This window comes from Phocoena sinus, chromosome 15, assembly GCF_008692025.1.
Source record: "Phocoena sinus isolate mPhoSin1 chromosome 15, mPhoSin1.pri, whole genome shotgun sequence".
NCBI classification, from domain to species: Eukaryota; Metazoa; Chordata; class Mammalia; order Artiodactyla; family Phocoenidae; genus Phocoena; species Phocoena sinus.
In genome coordinates, this window is record NC_045777.1 from 31,834,647 (window position 1) to 31,854,212 (window position 19,566).

The 19,566-nt window shown below is 45.2% G+C and overlaps 1 protein-coding gene across 2 annotated transcripts in view; it reads left to right on the forward strand.

Annotated features, from left to right (window-relative positions):
• Window positions 1–7,712, forward strand: part of CDS2 (CDP-diacylglycerol synthase 2) — a 70,796-nt gene extending 63,084 nt beyond the window's left edge. For both annotated transcript variants that reach the window (XM_032604227.1, XM_032604228.1), the window contains one exon: window positions 164–7,712. In XM_032604227.1, coding sequence (XP_032460118.1) covers window positions 164–296 — 133 coding nt within the window. In that variant the 3' untranslated portion in view covers window positions 297–7,712. The remainder of the gene's footprint in view (window positions 1–163) is intronic.
• The last annotated feature ends 11,854 nt before the right edge of the window (window positions 7,713–19,566 follow it).

The window sequence follows — 19,566 nt, forward strand, 5'->3', positions numbered from 1 at the left end:
AAGTGTGAATGCATTTTTCAGTTGCTATTAGTTATGGATTCCCTGAGGACCCTTACCCTCCATTAGTAGAGAATCCAGAGAGGGAACAGCTACTTAAATAATCAGGCCCTCGAAGTTGCTTGGCCCCTGCTTTGCTCAGTGCTGTTTCTTCATCCTCTTCCAGGGGCCCTAACCCGAGTAAGCTGGTTCAGCAGTTCCTGACCTTGAGGCCAGATCAGCAGCTCCACATCTTCAACATGCTCAAATCTCACCTGACTGACAAGGGGATGCTAACAGCTGCCACAGAGGACGAATAGGGACCACCGAGGGCCAGGAGAGCAGGAACAGGGCTGAGTGAGGGGCAGGGCTCCAGGGCAAGCCCAGCTGGACAAAGAAAAGACTTCAACTCACTATCTTTTTTTTTTTTTTTACAGTGTTTTTTATTTGTGGATTTAAAAAAAAAAATCTGTGTGTACAGTCTATGTGCTTATGATTTGGGTTGTAAGTAACCTACAGCTTTGAGTTGGAAAGAAGTCATGGTGGTAAAACCATTTGGGTTTTTAAAACCGAAGTTTTTAACAACCTGGAAGACAGTGTTGCCCAGCTCTGAAGCACCTGCTTGGTGCTTCTAGCTCCCAAGCTGGAGCTTCCATATCTGGGCTTGATCAGAGTGGTCATTCATCTGTGTTCGTCCAGTTTAGCCACCCTCCCCACCCCAAGCTCTGTTTGTAGCTGACCCCCAGCAGGGAAGAGATGCACAGCTTGGATGTCTTTACTACTGGAGCGCTTTTCCTGGGCTTCTCAGTAATCCCTGCCTTGGAGCTACAGGAGTGCTGCCTCCTGAGGCTGGAGGGATGAAGACTTGTTAATCAGATAGGCATTCTGTTCACAAATCCTGTGGAGTATGAGCTCTGCTTTATGATATGGGTTCACCTCGCTTCATCACAGACTGAAAGAAGGTTTCAGTTTTTATTTTTTTCAGAAAGCATGAAAAATTATAATAGTCTGGAGAAAAGCCACACTGTACTATTTCAAGTGTATGCAGTAGGATATACTGTAATTGGGCCTTTTCCCACAGAGTTTAGGCTCAAGTGGCTCCTATAGGGCAGTCGGTTAACTGGGTCTTTTCAGGGATGATGTCGTTCACGTTTGTGCTGTAGACTTGTTGCTGCTGAATCCCTTCTGGGGGTTTCCCCATTTGACAGGGAGCAGAGGGCTTCTCTTTCACATGCCCATGCCCTTGGCCTTGCTGACCACCCACGTAGCTGCTGTGTTTTGTGTGTGTGTGTGTGTGTGTGTGTGTGTGTGTGTGTGTATTATATATATAATATATATATGTATAACTCTTAAGGCAAGTGTGTATCTGTGTGTGTGTTAAAAATCACTTATTTCTTACAGTGATTTCAATTGTACCATGACTTCTTCACTGAAACCACAAAGTCCTGCTTACAACTCTGCATAACCCAACCCAATTAGAGGTTTGAAGCTTCTGAAGATTAAATGCACACTTGTTGTATAATGTGACCAGTTTAAATGTAGTTTATATTTTACAGGGGGACCGTTTTTCTTTTCAACTGTGACTTATTTATTGTTTCCTTTTAAGTAGAGGAGTGAGGTTGACTTTTGGAATATATGTTCTTTGTCAGGACAATAAGCAAGGGGAGAGCTTTGTGGCCAAGTGTGTTCCATTATTCTGTGCCATATTGGTTCTCATTGCCAAATGGGGGTGTAACAGCTTGCTTCAGCACCTTGGGCTGGTGCTGCTTTGCTTTATTTCTCTTTATGTCAGCCTCACTGCGTCCGTGGATGCTCACAGCCAGCCCAGATCACTAAAGCGGCCAGCACGGACCAGACCCCTCTTGATGTCTCAGCTCACAGTCGCTGTGTGACCTTCCACGTGCAACAGCTTCTTTCTTCTGAACTTTTATTTCCAGTTCATTACATGGCTTTTCTTTTTCAGGTCCAAGGCCCCCTTAAAAACAAAATGTGTTTTTGCATGGGGTTTTAGTGCTGGCTGTGACTCTAGGTAGGACAGACACATCACTCTGTGGGTCCTCATTTTCTGAGCTGTCTTGTAATTCCCATATTCCATGATTCTGGCTGAACAAGTACATGTACCAGAGGCTGCTGCAGGTATTGAGTCATGTCCTGGGCACCCAAAAAGCAAGTACTTACAGGCCTTTTCTAAATACTTGTCCTTAAAATGCTTGTCCTCAGCAATAAATCTTAAAAAGTGGAGGTGATTAGTAACGAATCTAGTTTTCTGATTGCAGAATGAACTTGGTTCCCCAAACCAGAGATGGAATGGCGCCACATTTGTCTCGTGGTGCCCTACTGTGGGCAGATGGTGGATCCTTGGGTGCAGGGAGTCTCAGCTGGGACTCGGCAGCAGAGAGCCACCTTTGAATAGGTCTTCCTTTGGGATCAGGGAGCCTGGCACATTCCTGTGGACATGGCTGCTGATGGGGGTCCTGGGAGACGGCAGCTGGGAAGCTCAACAGAGCTGCCATCAAGAAAGCCTAAGGGTCAGCTGGGATTTTGTTTTCTTTTGATTCCCTTCTTGCTTTCTGGTGAAATAGGGGAATTTCATAGTCAGTAGCCAGGGGACTGATGCCACCTTGTGTCTATATAGCACATTGTTTTTCTTTCTCCCATTTATTGCAAATCTTTCACCAAATAGACAAATTTCTAGAGACTTGTAACACACAGCTGTGCAGATATTAATGAGTGGCATAACTTGCTTCAGATCCATTTTTTTTTGTGAGAAATAAAATGTGACAAATTGTGTGCCCTCCCTTGTCGTGGATTTAGTTTCTAACTCCCATGCATGGTTTTATGTTTCCCATTTGATTTTGTGTTCATACATATTGTGCAGTCCTGTTTTAGAGATTTTTATTTTGTTTTCCAATTTGAATCCTATACATTCTCACAGCAGCCTTCTGAGGTACCTTAGGTCAGAGGCATGAGCCCTTTGCTGATGAGGAAGCCGAGGGCCGGGGGGTGCTTCCCCAGGGTCACGTGGTGGTTGTGCTCACCAGCAGGACAAGGACTTATCATCCCCGGGCCTCCTCACCTTTGGGAAAGCACAGTATTCCTTCCGGCAAGCTCAGGAGGCCCGACCTGTGTGCCATGTTTAGAGCTTAAGTTGCTGTTAGCTTCTACCTGGTGACATAAGGAGCTGATGGAAAAAGAAACCAGGGAGCATCTGCAGGGGCTGGGCCTGGGCGTCCTCCCTGGCGAGTTCTCGTGACTGCTCGCAGGACACCCACACCTTTTCCCTTTGTGTGCATGTGCCACCCTCTCAGTTGCTCTCAGCATCGAAAAAGTACACATTTATGTTTTGCTTCTGAAAGTGAAACCTTCTAAGGCGGCCTGGGCCTTATTTATGTTTATTACTTCTTGCCTGTTTCATATTCTGAGCATTTTAGTAGGTATAGTTTAACTGTATTTAAGATGTATTTCCTTCTAGTGTTGTACAATTCTGTAATGTATGTTTGAAACTAATGTCTCTTTCAGAAGGGGCAAAATGTAACTTAGCCTTACACAGGTAGACTCTGAAATCATTTTATGGTATTTATTTTTTCCCCGCTGTGCTTTTTATCCTGTAACTTATATTGTATAAGAAGATTCCAAAAATATATTTTAACGGAGACTAAACGGGCCCTTTGATTTGAATGAGCTAGTTGCTGAGTTAGCTGGAGGCTGATTCGAATGGATCCTTAAGTTCACATCTTCAGACTGTCAGTGAGCCCCTGGCAGGCTCAGGAGCATCCCTGACATTGCCAGGGGCAGGGGTGTGTGTGACTGACTCAGGGCAAAGAGCATCATTGCTTGGAAAACTGGACAGCAGTGGCCTTGCTCAGTAAGAAGCCTGCCCAAGGTCAGCTTCCAAGGAAGTAGATTTGCATTACTGTACTAGATGTGGCACCTCTGAAACTTCTTCTTGTGTCACTGATATCTTAGGCACCATCGCCTTTTGTCTTTGGGAGTAACTCTCATCTGTGCCCACCTTTCTTGTGCGTTGTGATTATGTGCTGAGGAAGGGGTGGAGTGGGGAGGGAGCAGTTTCCCTTAGGCCCAGGGTTCCTGTTTTTCCACAGTCAGGGTGGGAAGTTTCCCTTAGGCCCAGGGTGCTGTTCTTCCACAGAAGGATGTCCAGGTGACTGTCACACACACATTGCAAGACAACAAACCATGGGCCGACTCTCACTGCGCTTGTCAGCAGGGGCTCCGAAAGAGTGGCTGGAACAAACCATCAGCTTCCTGAAGAGAGGGTCTGGTTCTTGGGCAGAGCCTCGTTATTCTGTCCTTGTCTTGGTGAAACGAACTTCCTTTTCCCTTGATCACCTTCCATGCTCGCAATTACCCAGCTTTCACTTTTTAAAGAGGTTACCCGCTCCCACTTCCTAACTTGTTTTCCCTTGTTGGGTGGGGGCCCTTGTGGCACGACCTACATAGGGTGCTGGGCTTGGACCAAGTGGTGATGAATGAGGCTAATTTAAGGGCTCTTCTAGGCCTACCTCCTCTTGGTCCTGAACTCTGTTCACCCACATTCCCTGCAGAAGGTGGGCCCGTTCTCAGTGAGGAATGGAGTCCCAGCTGCTGACTGCCTATTTCCATTTGAAGGTGGCCCCATCTTTCTGTCCTCCCATCACTGCCCCCCCTTTCAGATTGACCGGCAGTAACCTTATTCACCTGGCCTCTCAGGTGGGTAGAGGCTGCTGTTCTTACCTGGGGCTGCCTCTTGATAGAGCAAGGCTTTCACCTGTCTGTATGTATGCCATGTTTTCAAAGACAAAGAGATCTCAGCTGGGAGGGTGGTTTGGGAGATATACTTTGGGTGCTGAAGTGTTGGGATTTTAGAATATGTAGATGATTTATGAGAACAGAATGCCAGAATATCTGAAGTCTAGGATTTTATTGCCAGTGGCTTTCAAATCCATTGGCTCTTTGAAAACCCTGCCCCCCTTCCCCTCTTCTACCAAATGCCTATCTGATGAGACTCCTTTTTATTCTCGAGTCATTAAGTTACCAGCAGTGTGTTTATTAATAATAATTGCAATAATAGTGCTTAATATGTGCCAGGCACAGTGCTAAGGATGCATTATCCCTTTTAATCCAGAAAACAACCTTTGATCAGGTATTATCTCCATTTTATACATGAGGAAAATGAGGTACCATGACAGGCAAAGTGCAGTGGTTAAGATAGACTTTGGGCTCAAATAGCCCTAGGTTTGGGCAGGTTACTAGGTACAATTCCAACCCAGCTGTCTCTGATAATAGCAGCTCCCTTACGGGATTGTTGTGAGGATTTTATGAGGTAATGCATGTAAATATTTGTCAGTGCCTGGCACATAGTAAGCTCAATAAATGGTAGTTGTTTTTATTGAACCCAGCTGGTAATTTGAACCCAGGGTTGTGTGATGCTGGAGACTGTTTCTCAGCCACTACACTGCCCCTTTCCTGCACACAGCCTGGGTGTTCAAAGTCTAGAAAGTGACCACACTCTCCTTCTGAGAGAATCAGTCCAGACCTTACCCATCTACAGCGACTGGGTACTTCCCACTTCATTTAGAAAGCCAGCCTGACGAAAGGAAAGAGGATGTGGACAAGTTCCAGAATTCTCCATTCCTGGTAGGAATGGTTTGCCTGAGGTTTTGCTCACCTCCTGCTGCCCCTGGTCTGGACTTGCCATGGGGAAGGAGGCCCTTTCCTCTTGCCTGGTGGTGCCTCCACTTCCTGGGCAGTAAGGGCTGATCTGTGAATTGCTGTGGACCTCATGTCCCCCTCTGCCAAGAACTGTGCTCTGTGCACACAGCTCAGGGACCTGCAGCAGTCCTCCGTGTGAGTGGACACCGCAGGGCCCAAGAGGAGTGGGAGAGAGAGAAAGCTGCTCTGTAGTAGATGATAGTACAGAGGGAAGGCCTAAAGCTCTTGCTCATGTCCTTACACATAATAAGTTAGGGGCTTTGTGTTTCTTGCTATCTTAAAAGTGTTAACAGGGTAGACGCAGGTGACCACTTGGGGATAGATAGAGGGTGTTTCTCTTGGATTCTAGGTTAGCAGAGGATCTCAGCGGTGATTCATGAATGAAAGGAGAGTAGGCACCGGATTAATGAAAAATGAAAACTATTTCTTTTAGTTTTCCGAATGCAGACAGAGGAGTTGGGGAGGGTGTGTTTGAGGTGGCTCATTCTTCACTTGGAAGGAATGGTGTTGACAGGGTATCCCGGAAGTTCTCAAGCCAGTAGAATAATAATGACCTAGGACCACTGGCTTGACTGTGGGCTGTTTCCTGAGTGAGGGAAATGAAGACTAGACCCAAGGCCCATGTGTTTAAATGGTAGTCTCTCCCCTTCAGTTAGCTGCTTATGACAGGAGCCAGGAGCACAGTTGTGGGGGGTTAGTGAGCAGCTGCTGTGATGGACTGATCCTGGGTCTGCCTCCCGCTCCTCTGGACCCATGCTTGCCAGGCCGGGCACTTCCTCCCTCATCGTTGCATCTAATGGACCCAGGCAGCTTTTTATCTGTAGAGAAAACAGCTCCAAACCAGGGGCAAGGGCCCTCTGCACCTTGGGCTGAAGATGCTGCTGCAGTGGTCTCCCAGGTCTCGGGAGACCCTTACGTAGTGCTCAGAGTCTCTAGTTGGGTTTAGCCACCTGGTGACTGTCCTAGGTGAGATTCTCTGCTGACATCATCCATAGCGCAGTCCCTGTCCTCGGCTGCTGGAGCACCCATTTCTTACCTCTGTTAGTTTCATGTGCTGGTTTTGCTGGCTTTGTGCCAGGGAATGCCAGAATAGAAAGGGGGTTGAGAACGTACCTACCTGTTTTTATAAGGATGTCCTTTGTGTACTGTTGCATTTGAATCCTCCATACACACAGCACCGTGTGGCTGCCACACAGCACTGTGTTGCTGCCTTATGTCACATTGGCTGGGTGTCTGGGAGCTGATTACAAAGGGAAAGAGCTGAGCAGACATCAGGGCCAACATAACCAAAGGACTTGGAGCCAAGAGAACAAAAGGCAGTGTCAGGATACACTGGTTTATTGTCGTCCGGCCAGAGGACTGTTGAGAAGCCATGGGGGCAGCAGCAGGAGGAGTGCAGGCAGAGGAGAGGCCAAGAGTCCTGCAGCTGGTGGAGGCCAGCCCTGAGTGTCTTGTGGGTGCGGGAACAGAAACTGGGCTCAGAAACCCATCCAGGTCTCCCTGGATTCAACGCTCATGCACTGTGGATTCTCTTCTGGAGTCGATGCTGATACCAAGTTTTAAGTTTTATTGGTGTTTAATACTTTCCAAAACAGGAGGGGAAGACCAAAGTGTTAGAGACAAGCGGCCCCTCTGTTCAAGATTGTTGGGAAGCCTGGTGGTGTTCGGTGAGTCAGGCACTTCCTCAGTTCACTCTGAAGACCTGTTTAGTGAGAAGGTTCCCCAAAACATAGAAATGGCTTCCCTGGCCCCACTGAGGAGTGCCAGGTAGTCAAATGTAGCCCACTGCAGTGTCTGTGCTGCCAAGCTTGGCCCCGAGTTTGTCCTGGCCCTGCCTCTGGCATTTCACTAAATCCATGTGTTTTTGCCCCAGCTGACCTTTCTCTGTGCACTGTCTGATCAGTATTGAACTGATTCTTTTTCAATGAAGTGTCGGATCATGATATACTGTACATTGGAAAGTATTCACCTTATTTATATACCTGAATCTTCCTACTACACAAATAAACATCTGTTAAATTCTGCATCGTCTGTGGTATCTGATAGGGGGTGTGCTGACTTGGTATGAGATGTGGGGGGTTGTCTGTATGGAACCAGCATCACTTCCCAGGGCGCTGCCGACCACTCCCTTCTTCTAGAGGCATCCTCTGCCCTTGGCCTTCACCTGCTCTCTGGCTTTCCACCTCTCCTCATTTTGCCTTGGCTGCTCCTTCTAAGTTGCCTTTCTGGGCATCTCTCCTCCTGCTGGCCCTGCCCTTAGCTGGCAGCATTCTGCTCGAGACACTTCTCCCCACTGAATGCTCTCCTGGGTGTTCTTGCCTACTCTCAGGGCTTCAGTCACCATAATCCTGCGGTTTCCAAGTCCACATTCCTAACTCTCATGGGCCTGTGAGGCCTCTTTGTGTGGACTTTGCATGGCCAGACCCAGGCCCTCCTCCTGTACCTGCCCCAATCCAGTGTTCTTTCACCACCATCAATTCTTTACTAGGAGTGATCTCATCAGTATCCAAGGCCTGCCCATTCTACTTTCTAAATATTCTTCAGATTCATCCTGACTGCCAGTTGGCTCCATGCAGCCTCGTTGCCTCCGCTCATTCATTCCTTACACAATAGTTGGGGTGAGATTTCTCTGCTTGGCGCCTTCCTGTGGCCTTAGTTGAGGCTTGTTGCTGAGACCTGACCCCATGCTCAGGTCCTGCCCTCTCACAGCCATACTCCTGCTGTCCCCTCTTTGTCCCAGGTGCTCTCATCTCCTAGCCTTTGCACATGCTGTTTCCTCTGCCTGATTCCTCCTCTCTCCCTCCCTGGCTCACCTCGGCTGCCTAACTCCTGCTCATCTTACTATCCCACCGTCAGCAGCACCCGACCCGGGAGACCTATGTGCTCCCCACCCCAGGACTGCTTTCCTGGTAGGACTGTGGGCCCTGGTGGGAGGGTGGTGGCTGCCCTGGCTCTGAAGTCCAGGGGCTAATGCCTAGGGCCAGTGGGACCTCTAGATAAACTTGCCTTTTGGGTAGGAGCCTCTGCCTTTCTCACCTATAGGGACCCTAAATGGTGGGACTTCTGGAATGAATTGCTTCCCAACACTCAAAGTGTAAAAGATACTGCATTTACTTTCCTAAATCCAACAAAATGTGACTCCAAGCCACCAGTTTCCGCGATTGATGAGAACCCCAACTTTACTTGTCTTCCCTTACTGCCTTGCTCCCACGGGCTCGTGTGGTGCCAGAGACAGGGGGGTCCCATGTCTTCAGTCCATCTACTGAAGGCTTTCCTCATCCAGGCCTGTGAGGTTCATCCACTCACTCCCCAGTCAGTGTGTCAGCACCCACCTCCCTGGGCACCCCTGCAGCCGTCTGCATCTGACATTCTGCCACCTCAGGGCCCCCGCACTCAGGCCTTGACCCTCTCCGTGCATTCAACAAACACTTGTGGAGTGCCTGTCCTGTGCTAGGCCCTGGCTGGACACTGGCGATGCAGCAAAAAATAAAGCTGACACCGTCCCTTGTTCTCAAGGTGCTCATTTTGGAGAGGGTGGCAAACATGTGAAAAAGCCATGTTAGATGGAGAAACTGTAGCCAGGAGAGGGGAACAGGGAATGCTGGTGAGGAGAGCTTGCAATTGTAAATAGGGCCCTCAAGGAGGGGCTTGCTACCACAGTGATGTTTGGGCAAATGGACACACGCCTGAGAGAGGTGGGGGAGGGTGCTCCAGGCAGGTGCAGAGCAAGTGCAGACTCCTGTGCCTTCGAGGAACAGCAGTCATGGATGAAGCAGGGTGAGTTGGGAGGGAGCCGTGGCAGGTAATGAGGTCCCAAAGAGACTAGGTAATTAAGCAGGGCCAAGGCCACTGGCTTTTACTATGAGCAACATGAGAAGCTGTTGGAGAGTTAAGAGCCAATGAGTGACTTGATCTGTTTGTTTTCAAAGGATCGCTTGGCTGCTGCACTCAGACTTGATTTCAGAGGGGGCAAGGGTGGGAGGAGGGTGCAGCAGCAATCTGGGCAAGAGAGGATGGTGGCTGAGCTCCGTTGATGCAGTGAGAAATGATCAGATCATCAGGATGTGTTGAAGGATTCTATGTGGCCTGGGAGAGAAGAGGAGTCAAGGATGGCTGTGACGTTGTTGACCTTGGCAACTGCAAGAACGGCATTGCTGTTTTTCTGACCTGAAAAAGGCTGTGGTGGGAAGACAGAATTGGGGTGGGAGGTGGAACAGAGAAGGAAGATCAGGATTTTGATTTGGACGCAGTAGGTCTGACATGCCTGTGAAATATCCATTTGGGGATGTCCAGTCCAGGGGGGTGGTCACAATGTGGATATTATTCTGCAAGAGCCGGGATACTGGATGAGATCACTGCTGAAGAGTTGAGGTCTAGGGACTTCCCTGATGGCCTAGTGATTAAGATTTTGCCTTCCAGTGCAGGGGGTGTAGGTTCAATCCCTGATCGGGGAGATAAGATCCCACATGCCTTGCGGCCAAAAAAACCAAAATATAAAACAGAAGCAATATTGTAACAAATTCAATAAGGACTTAAAAAAAAAAAGGTCCAGATTAAAAAAAAAAATCTTGGGCAGAAGAGTAAGACGTGGACATCACCTTCCTCCCCACAGATACATCAGAAATACATCTACAGGTGGAACAACTCCTACAGAACACCTACTGAACGCTGGCAGAAGACCTCAGACCTCCCAAAAGGCAAGGAACTCCCCACGTACCTGGGTAGGGCGAAAGAAAAAAATAAACGGAGACAAAAGAATAGGGACGGGACCTGCACCAGTGGGAGGGAGCCGTGAAGGAGGAAAGGTTTCCACACACTAGAAGCTCCTTCGTGGGCAGAGACTGCGGGTGGCGGAGGCGGGGAGCTTCAGAGCTGCGGAGGAGAGCGCGGCCACAGGGGTGCAGAGGGCAAAGCAGAGAGATTCCCACACAGAGGATTGGTGCCAATGAGCACTCAGCAGCCCGAGAGGCTTGTCTGCTCACCCGCCGGGGCGGGCAGGGCCGGGAGCTGAGGCTTGGGCTTCGGTTGGAGCACAGGGAGAGGACTGGGGTTGGCAACATGAAAACAGCCTGCAGGGAGTTAGTGCACCACGGCTAGCTGGGAGGGAGTCCGGGAAAAAGTCTGGACCTGCCGAAGAGGCAAGAGACTTTTTCTTCCCTCTTTGTTTCCTGGTGCACGAGGAGAGGGGATTAAGGGCGCTGCTTAAAGGAGCTCCAGAGATGGGCGCGAGCCGCGACTAACAGTGCGGATCCCAGAGATGGGCATGAGACGCTAAGGCTGCTGCTGCCGCCACCAAGAAGCCTGTGTGCAAACAGAGGTGACTATCCACAACCCCCTTCCGGGAAGACTGTGCAGCCCGGCACTGCCAGGGTCCCGGGATCCAGGGACAACTTCCCCGGTAGAACGCACGGTGCACCTCAGGCTGGTGTAACGTCACGCTGGCCTTTGCCGCCGCAGGCTCGCCCCACACTCCGTCCCCCTCCCTCCCCCCGGCTTGAGTGAGCCAGAGCCCCCGTATCAGCGGCTTCTTTAACCCCGTCCCGTCTGAGCGAAGAACAGATGCCCTCCGGAGACCAACACACAGAGGCGGGGCCATATCCAAAGCTGAACTCTGGGAGTTGTGCAAATAAAGAAGAGAAAGGGAAATCTCTCCCAGCAGCCTCAGGAGCAGCAGATTAAATCTCCACAATCAACTTAATGTACCCTGCATTTGTGGAATACCTGAATAGACAACGACTCATCCCAAATTTGGAGGTGGACTTTGAGAGCAAGATTTATTATTTTCTCCCCTTCTCCTCTTTTTCTGAGTGTGTATGTGTATGTTTCTGTGTGAGATTTTGTCTGTATAACATTGCTTTCAAAATTTGTCCTAGGGTTCTACCTATCCGTTTCTTCTTTTTTTTTGTTTACATTTAAAAAAAATTTTTTTTCTTAATAATTATTTTTTTATTTTAAAAACTTTATTTTATTTTACCTTACTTTATTTTCTTTTCTTTTATCCTCTTTATTTCTTTCTACTTTTTCTCCCTTTTATTCTGAGCCATGTGGATGAAAGGCTCTTGGTGCTGCAGCCAGGAGTCAGTGCTGTGCCTCTGAGGTGGGAGAGCAAACTTCAGGACACTGGTCCACAAGAGACCTCCCAGCTCCACATAATATCAAACGGTGAAAATCTCCCAGAGATCTCCGTCTCAACACCAGCACCCAGCTTCACTCAATGACCAGCAAGCTACAGTTCAGGGCATGCTATGCCAAACAACTAGCAAGACAGGAACACAACCCCACCCATTAGCAGAGAGGCTGCATAAAATCATAATAAGTCCACAGACACCCCAAAACATACCACCAGATGTGGACCTGCCCACCAGAAAGACAAGATCCAGCCTCATCCACCAGAACACAGGCACTAGTCCCCTCTACCAGGAAGACTACACAACCCTTGGAACCAACCTTAGCCACTGGAGACAGACACCCAAAACAACGGGAACTACGAACCTGTAGCCTGCAAAAAGGAGACCCCAAACACAGTAAGATAAGCAAAATGAGAAGAAAAATGGGAATAGGAACATACATATTGATAATTACCTTAAATGTAAATGGATTAAATGCTCCCACCAAAAGACACAGACTGGCTGAATGGATACAAAAACAAGACCCATATATATGCTGTCTACAAGAGACCCATTTCAAACCTAGAGACACATACAGACTGAAAGTGAGGGGATGGAAAAAGATATTCCATGCAAATGGAAACCAAAAGAAAACTGGAGTAGCAATTCTCATATCAGACAAAATAGGCTTTAAAATAAAGACTATTAGAAGAGACAAAGAAGGAAACTACATAATGATCAAGGGATCGATCCAAGAAGAAAATATAACAATTGTAAATATTTATGCACCCAACATAGGAGCACCTCAATATATAAGGCAAATACTGACAGCCATAAAAGGGGAAATCAACAATAACACATTCATAGTAGAGGACTTTAATATCTCATTTTCACCAATGGACAGGTCATCCAAAATGAAAATAAATAAGGAAACACAAGATTTAAATGACACATGAAACAAGATGGACTTCATTGATATTTATAGGACATTCCATCCAAAAACAACAGAATACACATTTTTCTCAAGTGCTCATGGAACATTCTCCAAGATGGATTATATCTTGGGTCACAAATCAAGCCTTGGTAAATTTAAGAAAATTGAAATTGTATGAAGTACCTTTTCCTACCACAATGCTATGAGACTAGCTATCAATTACAGGAAAAGATCTGTAAAAAATACAAACACATGGAGGCTAAACAATACACTACTTAATAACGAAGTGATCACTGAAGAAATCAAAGAGGAAATCAAAAAACACCTAGAAACAAATGAGAATGGAGACACGACGACCCAAAACCTATGGGATGCAGCAAAAGCAGTTCTAAGAGGAAAGTTTATAGCAACACAATACTACGTTAAGAAACAGGAAACATCTCAAATAAACAACCTAACCTTGCACCTAAAGCAATTAGAGAAAGAAGAACAAAAAACCCCACAGTTAGCAGAAGGAAAGAAATCATAAAGATCAGATCAGAAATAAATGAAAAAGACATGAAGGAAACGATAGCAAAGATCAACAAAAGCAAAACCTGGTTCTTTGAGAAGATAAGCAAAATTGATAAACTGTTAACCAGACTCATCAAGAAAAAAAGGGAGAAGACTCAAATCAATAGAATTAGAAAACCGTAGTTCAAAAATAGTCATGTAACAAAATGTTAATTGCGGCTCTATTTAGAATACCCGGAGATGGAAACAACCTAAGTGTGAATCATTGGATGAATGGATAAAGAAGATGTGGCACATATATACAGTGGAATATTACTCAGCCATAAAAAGAAATGAAATTGAGCTATTTGTAATGAGGTGGATAGACCTAGAGTCTTTCATACAGAGTGAAGTAAGTCAGAAAGAAAAAGACAAATACCGTATGGTAACACATATATATGGAATTTAAGGAAAAAAATGTCATGAAGAACCTAGGGGTGAGACAGGAATAAAGACACAGACCTACTAGAGAATGGACTTGAGGATATGGGGAGGGGGAAGGGTAAGCTGTGACAGAGCGAGAGAGAGGCATGGACATATATACACTACCAAACGTACGGTAGTTAGCTAGTGGGAAGCAGCCGCATAGCACAGAGAGATCAGCTTGGTGCATTGTGACCCCCTGGAGGGGTTGAATAGGGAGGCAGATGCAAGAGGGAAGAGATATGGGAACATATGTATATGTATAACTGATACGCTTTGTTATAAAGCAGAAACTAACACACTATTGTAAAGCAATTATATTCCAATAAAGATGTAAAAAAATAGAATTAGAAATGAAAAAGAAGTAACAACTGACACTGCAGAAATACAAAAGATCAAGAGATTACTACAAGCAACTCTATGCCAATAAAATGGACAACCTGGAAAAAATGGACAAATTCTTAGAAATGCACAACCTGCCAAGACTGAATCAGGAAGAAATAGAAAATATGAACAGACCAATCACCAGCAGTGAAATTGAAACTGTGATTAAAAATCTTCGGACAAACAAAAGCCCGGGTCTAGATGGCTTCACAGGCGAATTCTATCAAACATTTAGAGAAGAGCTAACACCTATCCTTCTCAAACTCTTCCAAAATATAGCAGAGGGAGGAGCACTCCCAAACTCAGCACACCCACCATCACCGTGATACCAAAACCAGACAAGGATGTCACAAAGAAAGAAAACCACAGGCCTATATCACTGATGAACATAGATGTAAAAATCCTCAACAAAATACTTGCAAACAGAATCCAACAGCACATTAAAAGGATCATACACCATGATCAAGTGGGGTTTATTCCAGGAATGCAAGGATTCTTCAATATATGCAAATCAATCAACGTGATACACCATATTAACAAATTGAAGGAGAAAAACCATATGATCATCTCAATAGATGCAGAAAAAGCTTTTGACAAAATTCAACTCCTATTTATGATAAAAAGGGAACTTTCCTCAACATAATAAAGGCCATATATGACAAACTCACAGCCAACATCGTCCTCAGTGTTGAAAAACTGAAACCATTTCCACTAAGATCAGGAACAAGACAAGGTTGCCCACTCTCACCACTCTTATTCAACATAGTTTTGGAAGTTTTAGCCACTGCAATCAGAGAAGAAAAGGAAATAAAAGGAATCCAATTCAGAAAAGAAGTAAAGCTGTCACTGTTTGCAGATGACATGATACTATACATAGAGAATCCTAAAGATGCTACCGGAAAACTACCAGAGCTAATCAATGAATTTAGTAAAGTAGCAGGATACAAAATTAATGCACAGAAATCTCTGGCATTCCTATACACTAATGATGAAAAATCTGAAAGTGAAATCAGGAAAACACTCCCACTTACCTTTGCAACAAAAAGAATAAAATATCTAGGAATAAACCTACCTAAGGAGAAAAAAGACCTGTATGCAGAAAAGTATAAGACACTGATGAAAGAAATTAAGGATGATACAAGTAGATGGAGAGATATACCTTGTTCTTGGATTGGAAGAATGAACATTGTGAAAATGACTCTACTACCCAAAGCAATGTACAGATTCAATGCAATCCCTATCAAACTACCACTGGCATTTTTCACAGAACTAGAACAAAAAATTTCACAATTTGGAAACACAAAAGACCCTGAATAGCCAAAGCAATCTTGAGAACGAAAAACGGAGCTGGTGGAATCAGGCTCCCTGACTTCAGAGTATACTATAAATCTACAGTAATCAAGACACTATGGTACTGGCACAAAAACAGAAAGATAGATCAATGGAACAGGATAGAAAGCCCAGAGATAAACCCACGCAATATGGTCACCTTATCTTTGATAAAGGAGGCAGGAATGTACAGTGGAGAATGGACAGCCTCTTCAATAAGTGGTGCTGGGAAAACTGGACAGGTACATATAAAAGTATGAGATTAGATCACTCCCTAACACCATACACAAAAATAAGCTCAAAATGGATTAAAGAGCTAAATGTAAGGCCAGAAACTATCAAACTCTTAGAGGAAAATATAGGCAGAACACTCTATGACTTAAATCACAGCAAGATCCTTTTTGACCCACCTCCTAGAGAAATGGAAATAAAACCAAAAATAAACAAATGGGACCTAATGAAACTTCAAAGCTTTTGCACAGCAAAGGAAACCATAAACAAAACCAAAAGACAACCCTCAGAATGGGAGAAAATATTTGCAAATGAAGCAACTGACAAAGGATTAATCTCCTAAATTTATAAGCAGCTCATGCAGCTCAATAAGAAAAAAACAAAAAGCCGAATCCAAAGATGGGCAGAAGACCTAAATAGACATTTCTCCAAGGAAGATACACAGACTGCCAACAAACACATGAAAGAATGCTCAACATCATTAATCATTAGAGAAAAACAAATCAAAACTACAATGAGATATCATCTCACACCAGTCAGAATGGCCATCATCAAAAAATCTAGAAGCAATAAATGCTGGAGAGGGTGTGGAGAAAAGGGAACACTCTTGCACTACTGGTGTGAATGTGAATTGGTACAGTTACTATGGAGAACAGTATGGAGGTTCCTTATAAAACTACAAATAGAACTACCATATGGTGCAGCAATCCCACTACTGGGCATATACCCTGAGAAAACCATAATTCAAAAAGGGTCATGTACCAAAATTGCAGCTCTATTTACCATAACCCGGAGATGGAAACAACCTAAATGTCCATCATCGGATGAATGCATAAAGAAGATGTGGCATATATATACAATGGAATATTACTTAGCCATAAAAAGAAACGAAATTGAGCTCTTTGTAATGAGGTGGATGGACCTAGAGTCTGTCATACAGAGTGAAATAAATCAGAAAGAGAAAGACAAACACCGTATGCTAACACATATATATGGAATTTAAGAAAAAAAATGTCATGAAGAACCTAGGGCTAAGACAGGAATAAAGACACAGACCTACTAGAGCATGGACTTGATGATATGGGGACGGGGAAATGTAAGCTGTGACAAAGTGAGAGAGAGGCATGGACATATAGACACTACCAAACGTAAAATAGATAGCTAGTGGGAAGCAGCCACATAGCACTTGGAGATCAGCTCGGTGCTTTGTGAACACCTAGATGGGTGGGATAGGGAGGGTGGGAGGGATGGAGATGCAAGAGGGAATAGATATGGGAACATATGTATATGTATAACTGATTCACTTTGTTATAAAGCAGAAACTAACACACCATTTTAAAGCAATTATACTCCAATAAAAATGTAAAAAAAAATCTTAAAAAAAGAAAAAGGGACTTACCTGGTGATTCAGTAGTTAAGAACCCTCCTGACAATTCAGGGGACACGGGTTCAAGCCCTGTTCCAGGATGATCCCACATACCACAGAGCAAGTAAGCTCGTGTGCCTAGAGCTCGTGCTCCGCAGTAAGAGAAACCACGCACACCGCAATGAAGAGTAGCCCCCACTCACCGCAACTAGAGAAAGCCCGTGTGCAGCAGTGAAGACCCAGTGCAGCCAATAAATTTATTTTTAAAAAAAGAGTTGAGGTCCACAGCTGAGCCCCCCATCCCCTGCCATTCTTTCTTGACTTGAGGGTCCAATTCTTGTCAATGAGGGCCACTCCCTTCATCCCTTCAGGTAAACTTTCTTTCCTCAGGGAGCTTCAGACAATCTAGCTCTCAGGCCAGAAAAGGGCCTGGATGGATCTTGTCTTCAGGTGGCCCCACTCATGTCTGAGAGCTGACCAGCTTCTTCCTGGAGAAGGAGGCTGCGGTTCTGGAGGAGGAAATGCACAATCACCTTTTTGGTCTCTTGGGGGAAGATGGGGGTGGGAAACAAAGCAACAGTGACTTTTTTTAAACAACTTTATTGGAGTATAATTGCTTTACAATGGTGTGTTAGTTTCTGCTGTATAACAAAGTGAATCAGCTATACATATATATACCTCCCCATATCTCCTCCTTCTTGCGTCTCCCTCCCACCCTCCCTATCCCACCTCTATAGATGGACACAAGAGTGACATCTATATTTGGTTATTCAGGGGACAGGCAGTTGTATGGATAGCCCCAGAAAATGGACTGATAGCCTAGCCATGACAAACTAAATCAAAACCCATCACCTCCCCATATTTACCAAAGGACATTGCCAGTTCCAAAATCAACCAAAACCCAGGCAACCCTCAAATTAAGTAAAATTGGGTGGTGGGAGGGGCACAAAATGAGGGGCATGCACGAGGATGCCTACCCCCCGCTTACATTGCAACACCTTACATTGCATCACCACTGCCGACCCTCTCCCGTGCTCTCCACTGCCAGTAATGGTGGGTGTGGGCCCCAGGCTCCAGCACCATCCATTTTCAGAGCTAGTTGATTTGGCAGCTGTGTGGCTGACAGGGTCTTGATATTCTTGTCTGGTGTCAGGCCTGAACCTCTGATGTGGGAGAGGCAAGTTCAGGACGTTGGACCACCAGAGACCTCCCAGCCCCAGGTAATATCAGTAAGCGAGAGCTCACCCAGAGATCTCCATCTCAAGGCTAAGAACCAGCTCCATCCAATGGCCAGCAAACTCCAGTGCTAGATGGCCCATGCCAAACAACTAGCAGGACAGGAACAAAACTCCACCCATTAGCAGAGAGCCTTCCTAAAATCATACTAAGATAACTGACACCACAAAACACACCACCAGATGCGGTCCTGCCAACCAGAAAGACAAGATCCAGCCTCACCCACCAGAACAAGGCACCAGTCCCCTCCACCAGGAAGCTTACACAACCCACTGAACCAACCTCACCCATTGGGTGAGGGAACTCCACCAAAAACAATGGGAACTATGACCCTGCGGCCTGCACAAAGGAGACCCCAAACACAGTAAGTTAAACAAAATGAGAAGACAGAGAAATATGCAGCTGATGAAGCAGTCAGGTAAAAACTGACCAGACCAAACAAATGAAGAGGAAATAGGCAATCTACCTGAAAAAGAATTGAGAGTAATGGTAGTTAAGATGATCCAAAATCTTGTAAATAGAATGGAGAAAATAGAAGAAATGTTTAACAAGGACTTAGAAGAACTAAAGAGCAAAGAAACAATGATGAATAACACAATAAATGAAATTAAAAATTCTCTAGAAGGAATCAATAGCAGAATAACTGAGACAGAAGAACAGATAAGTGACCTGGAAGATAAAATAGTGGAAATAACTACCACAGAGCAGAATAAAGAAAAAAGAATGAAAAGAATTGAGGACCATCTTAGAGATGTCTGGGACAACAGTAAGCACAACAACATTTGAATTATAGGGGTCCCAGAAGAAGAAGAGGAAAAGAAAGGGTCTGAGAAAATATTTGAAGAGATTATAGTTGAAAATTTCCCTAACATGGGAAAGGAAATAGTCAAGTCCAGGAAGCACAGAGAACCCCATACAGGATAAAGCTAGGAGAGACATGCCAAGACACAAAGTAATCAAACTATCAAATGTTAAAAACAAGAGACAATATTAAAAGCAGCAAGGGAAAAGCAACAAATAACATACAAGGGAACCCCCATAAGATTAACAGATGATCTTTCAGCAGAAACTCTGCAAGCCAGAAGAGAGTGGCAGGACATGTTTAAAGTGATGAAAGGGAAAAACCTACAACCAAGGTTACCCAGCAAGGATCTCATTAGGATTTGATGGAGAAATTAAAAACTTTACAAACAAGCAAAAGTTAAGAGAATTCAGCACCACCAAACCAGCTTTAGAACAAATGCTAAAGGAACTTCTCTAGGCAGAAAACACAAGAGAAAGAAAAGACATACAAAAGCAAACCCAAACCCAAAACA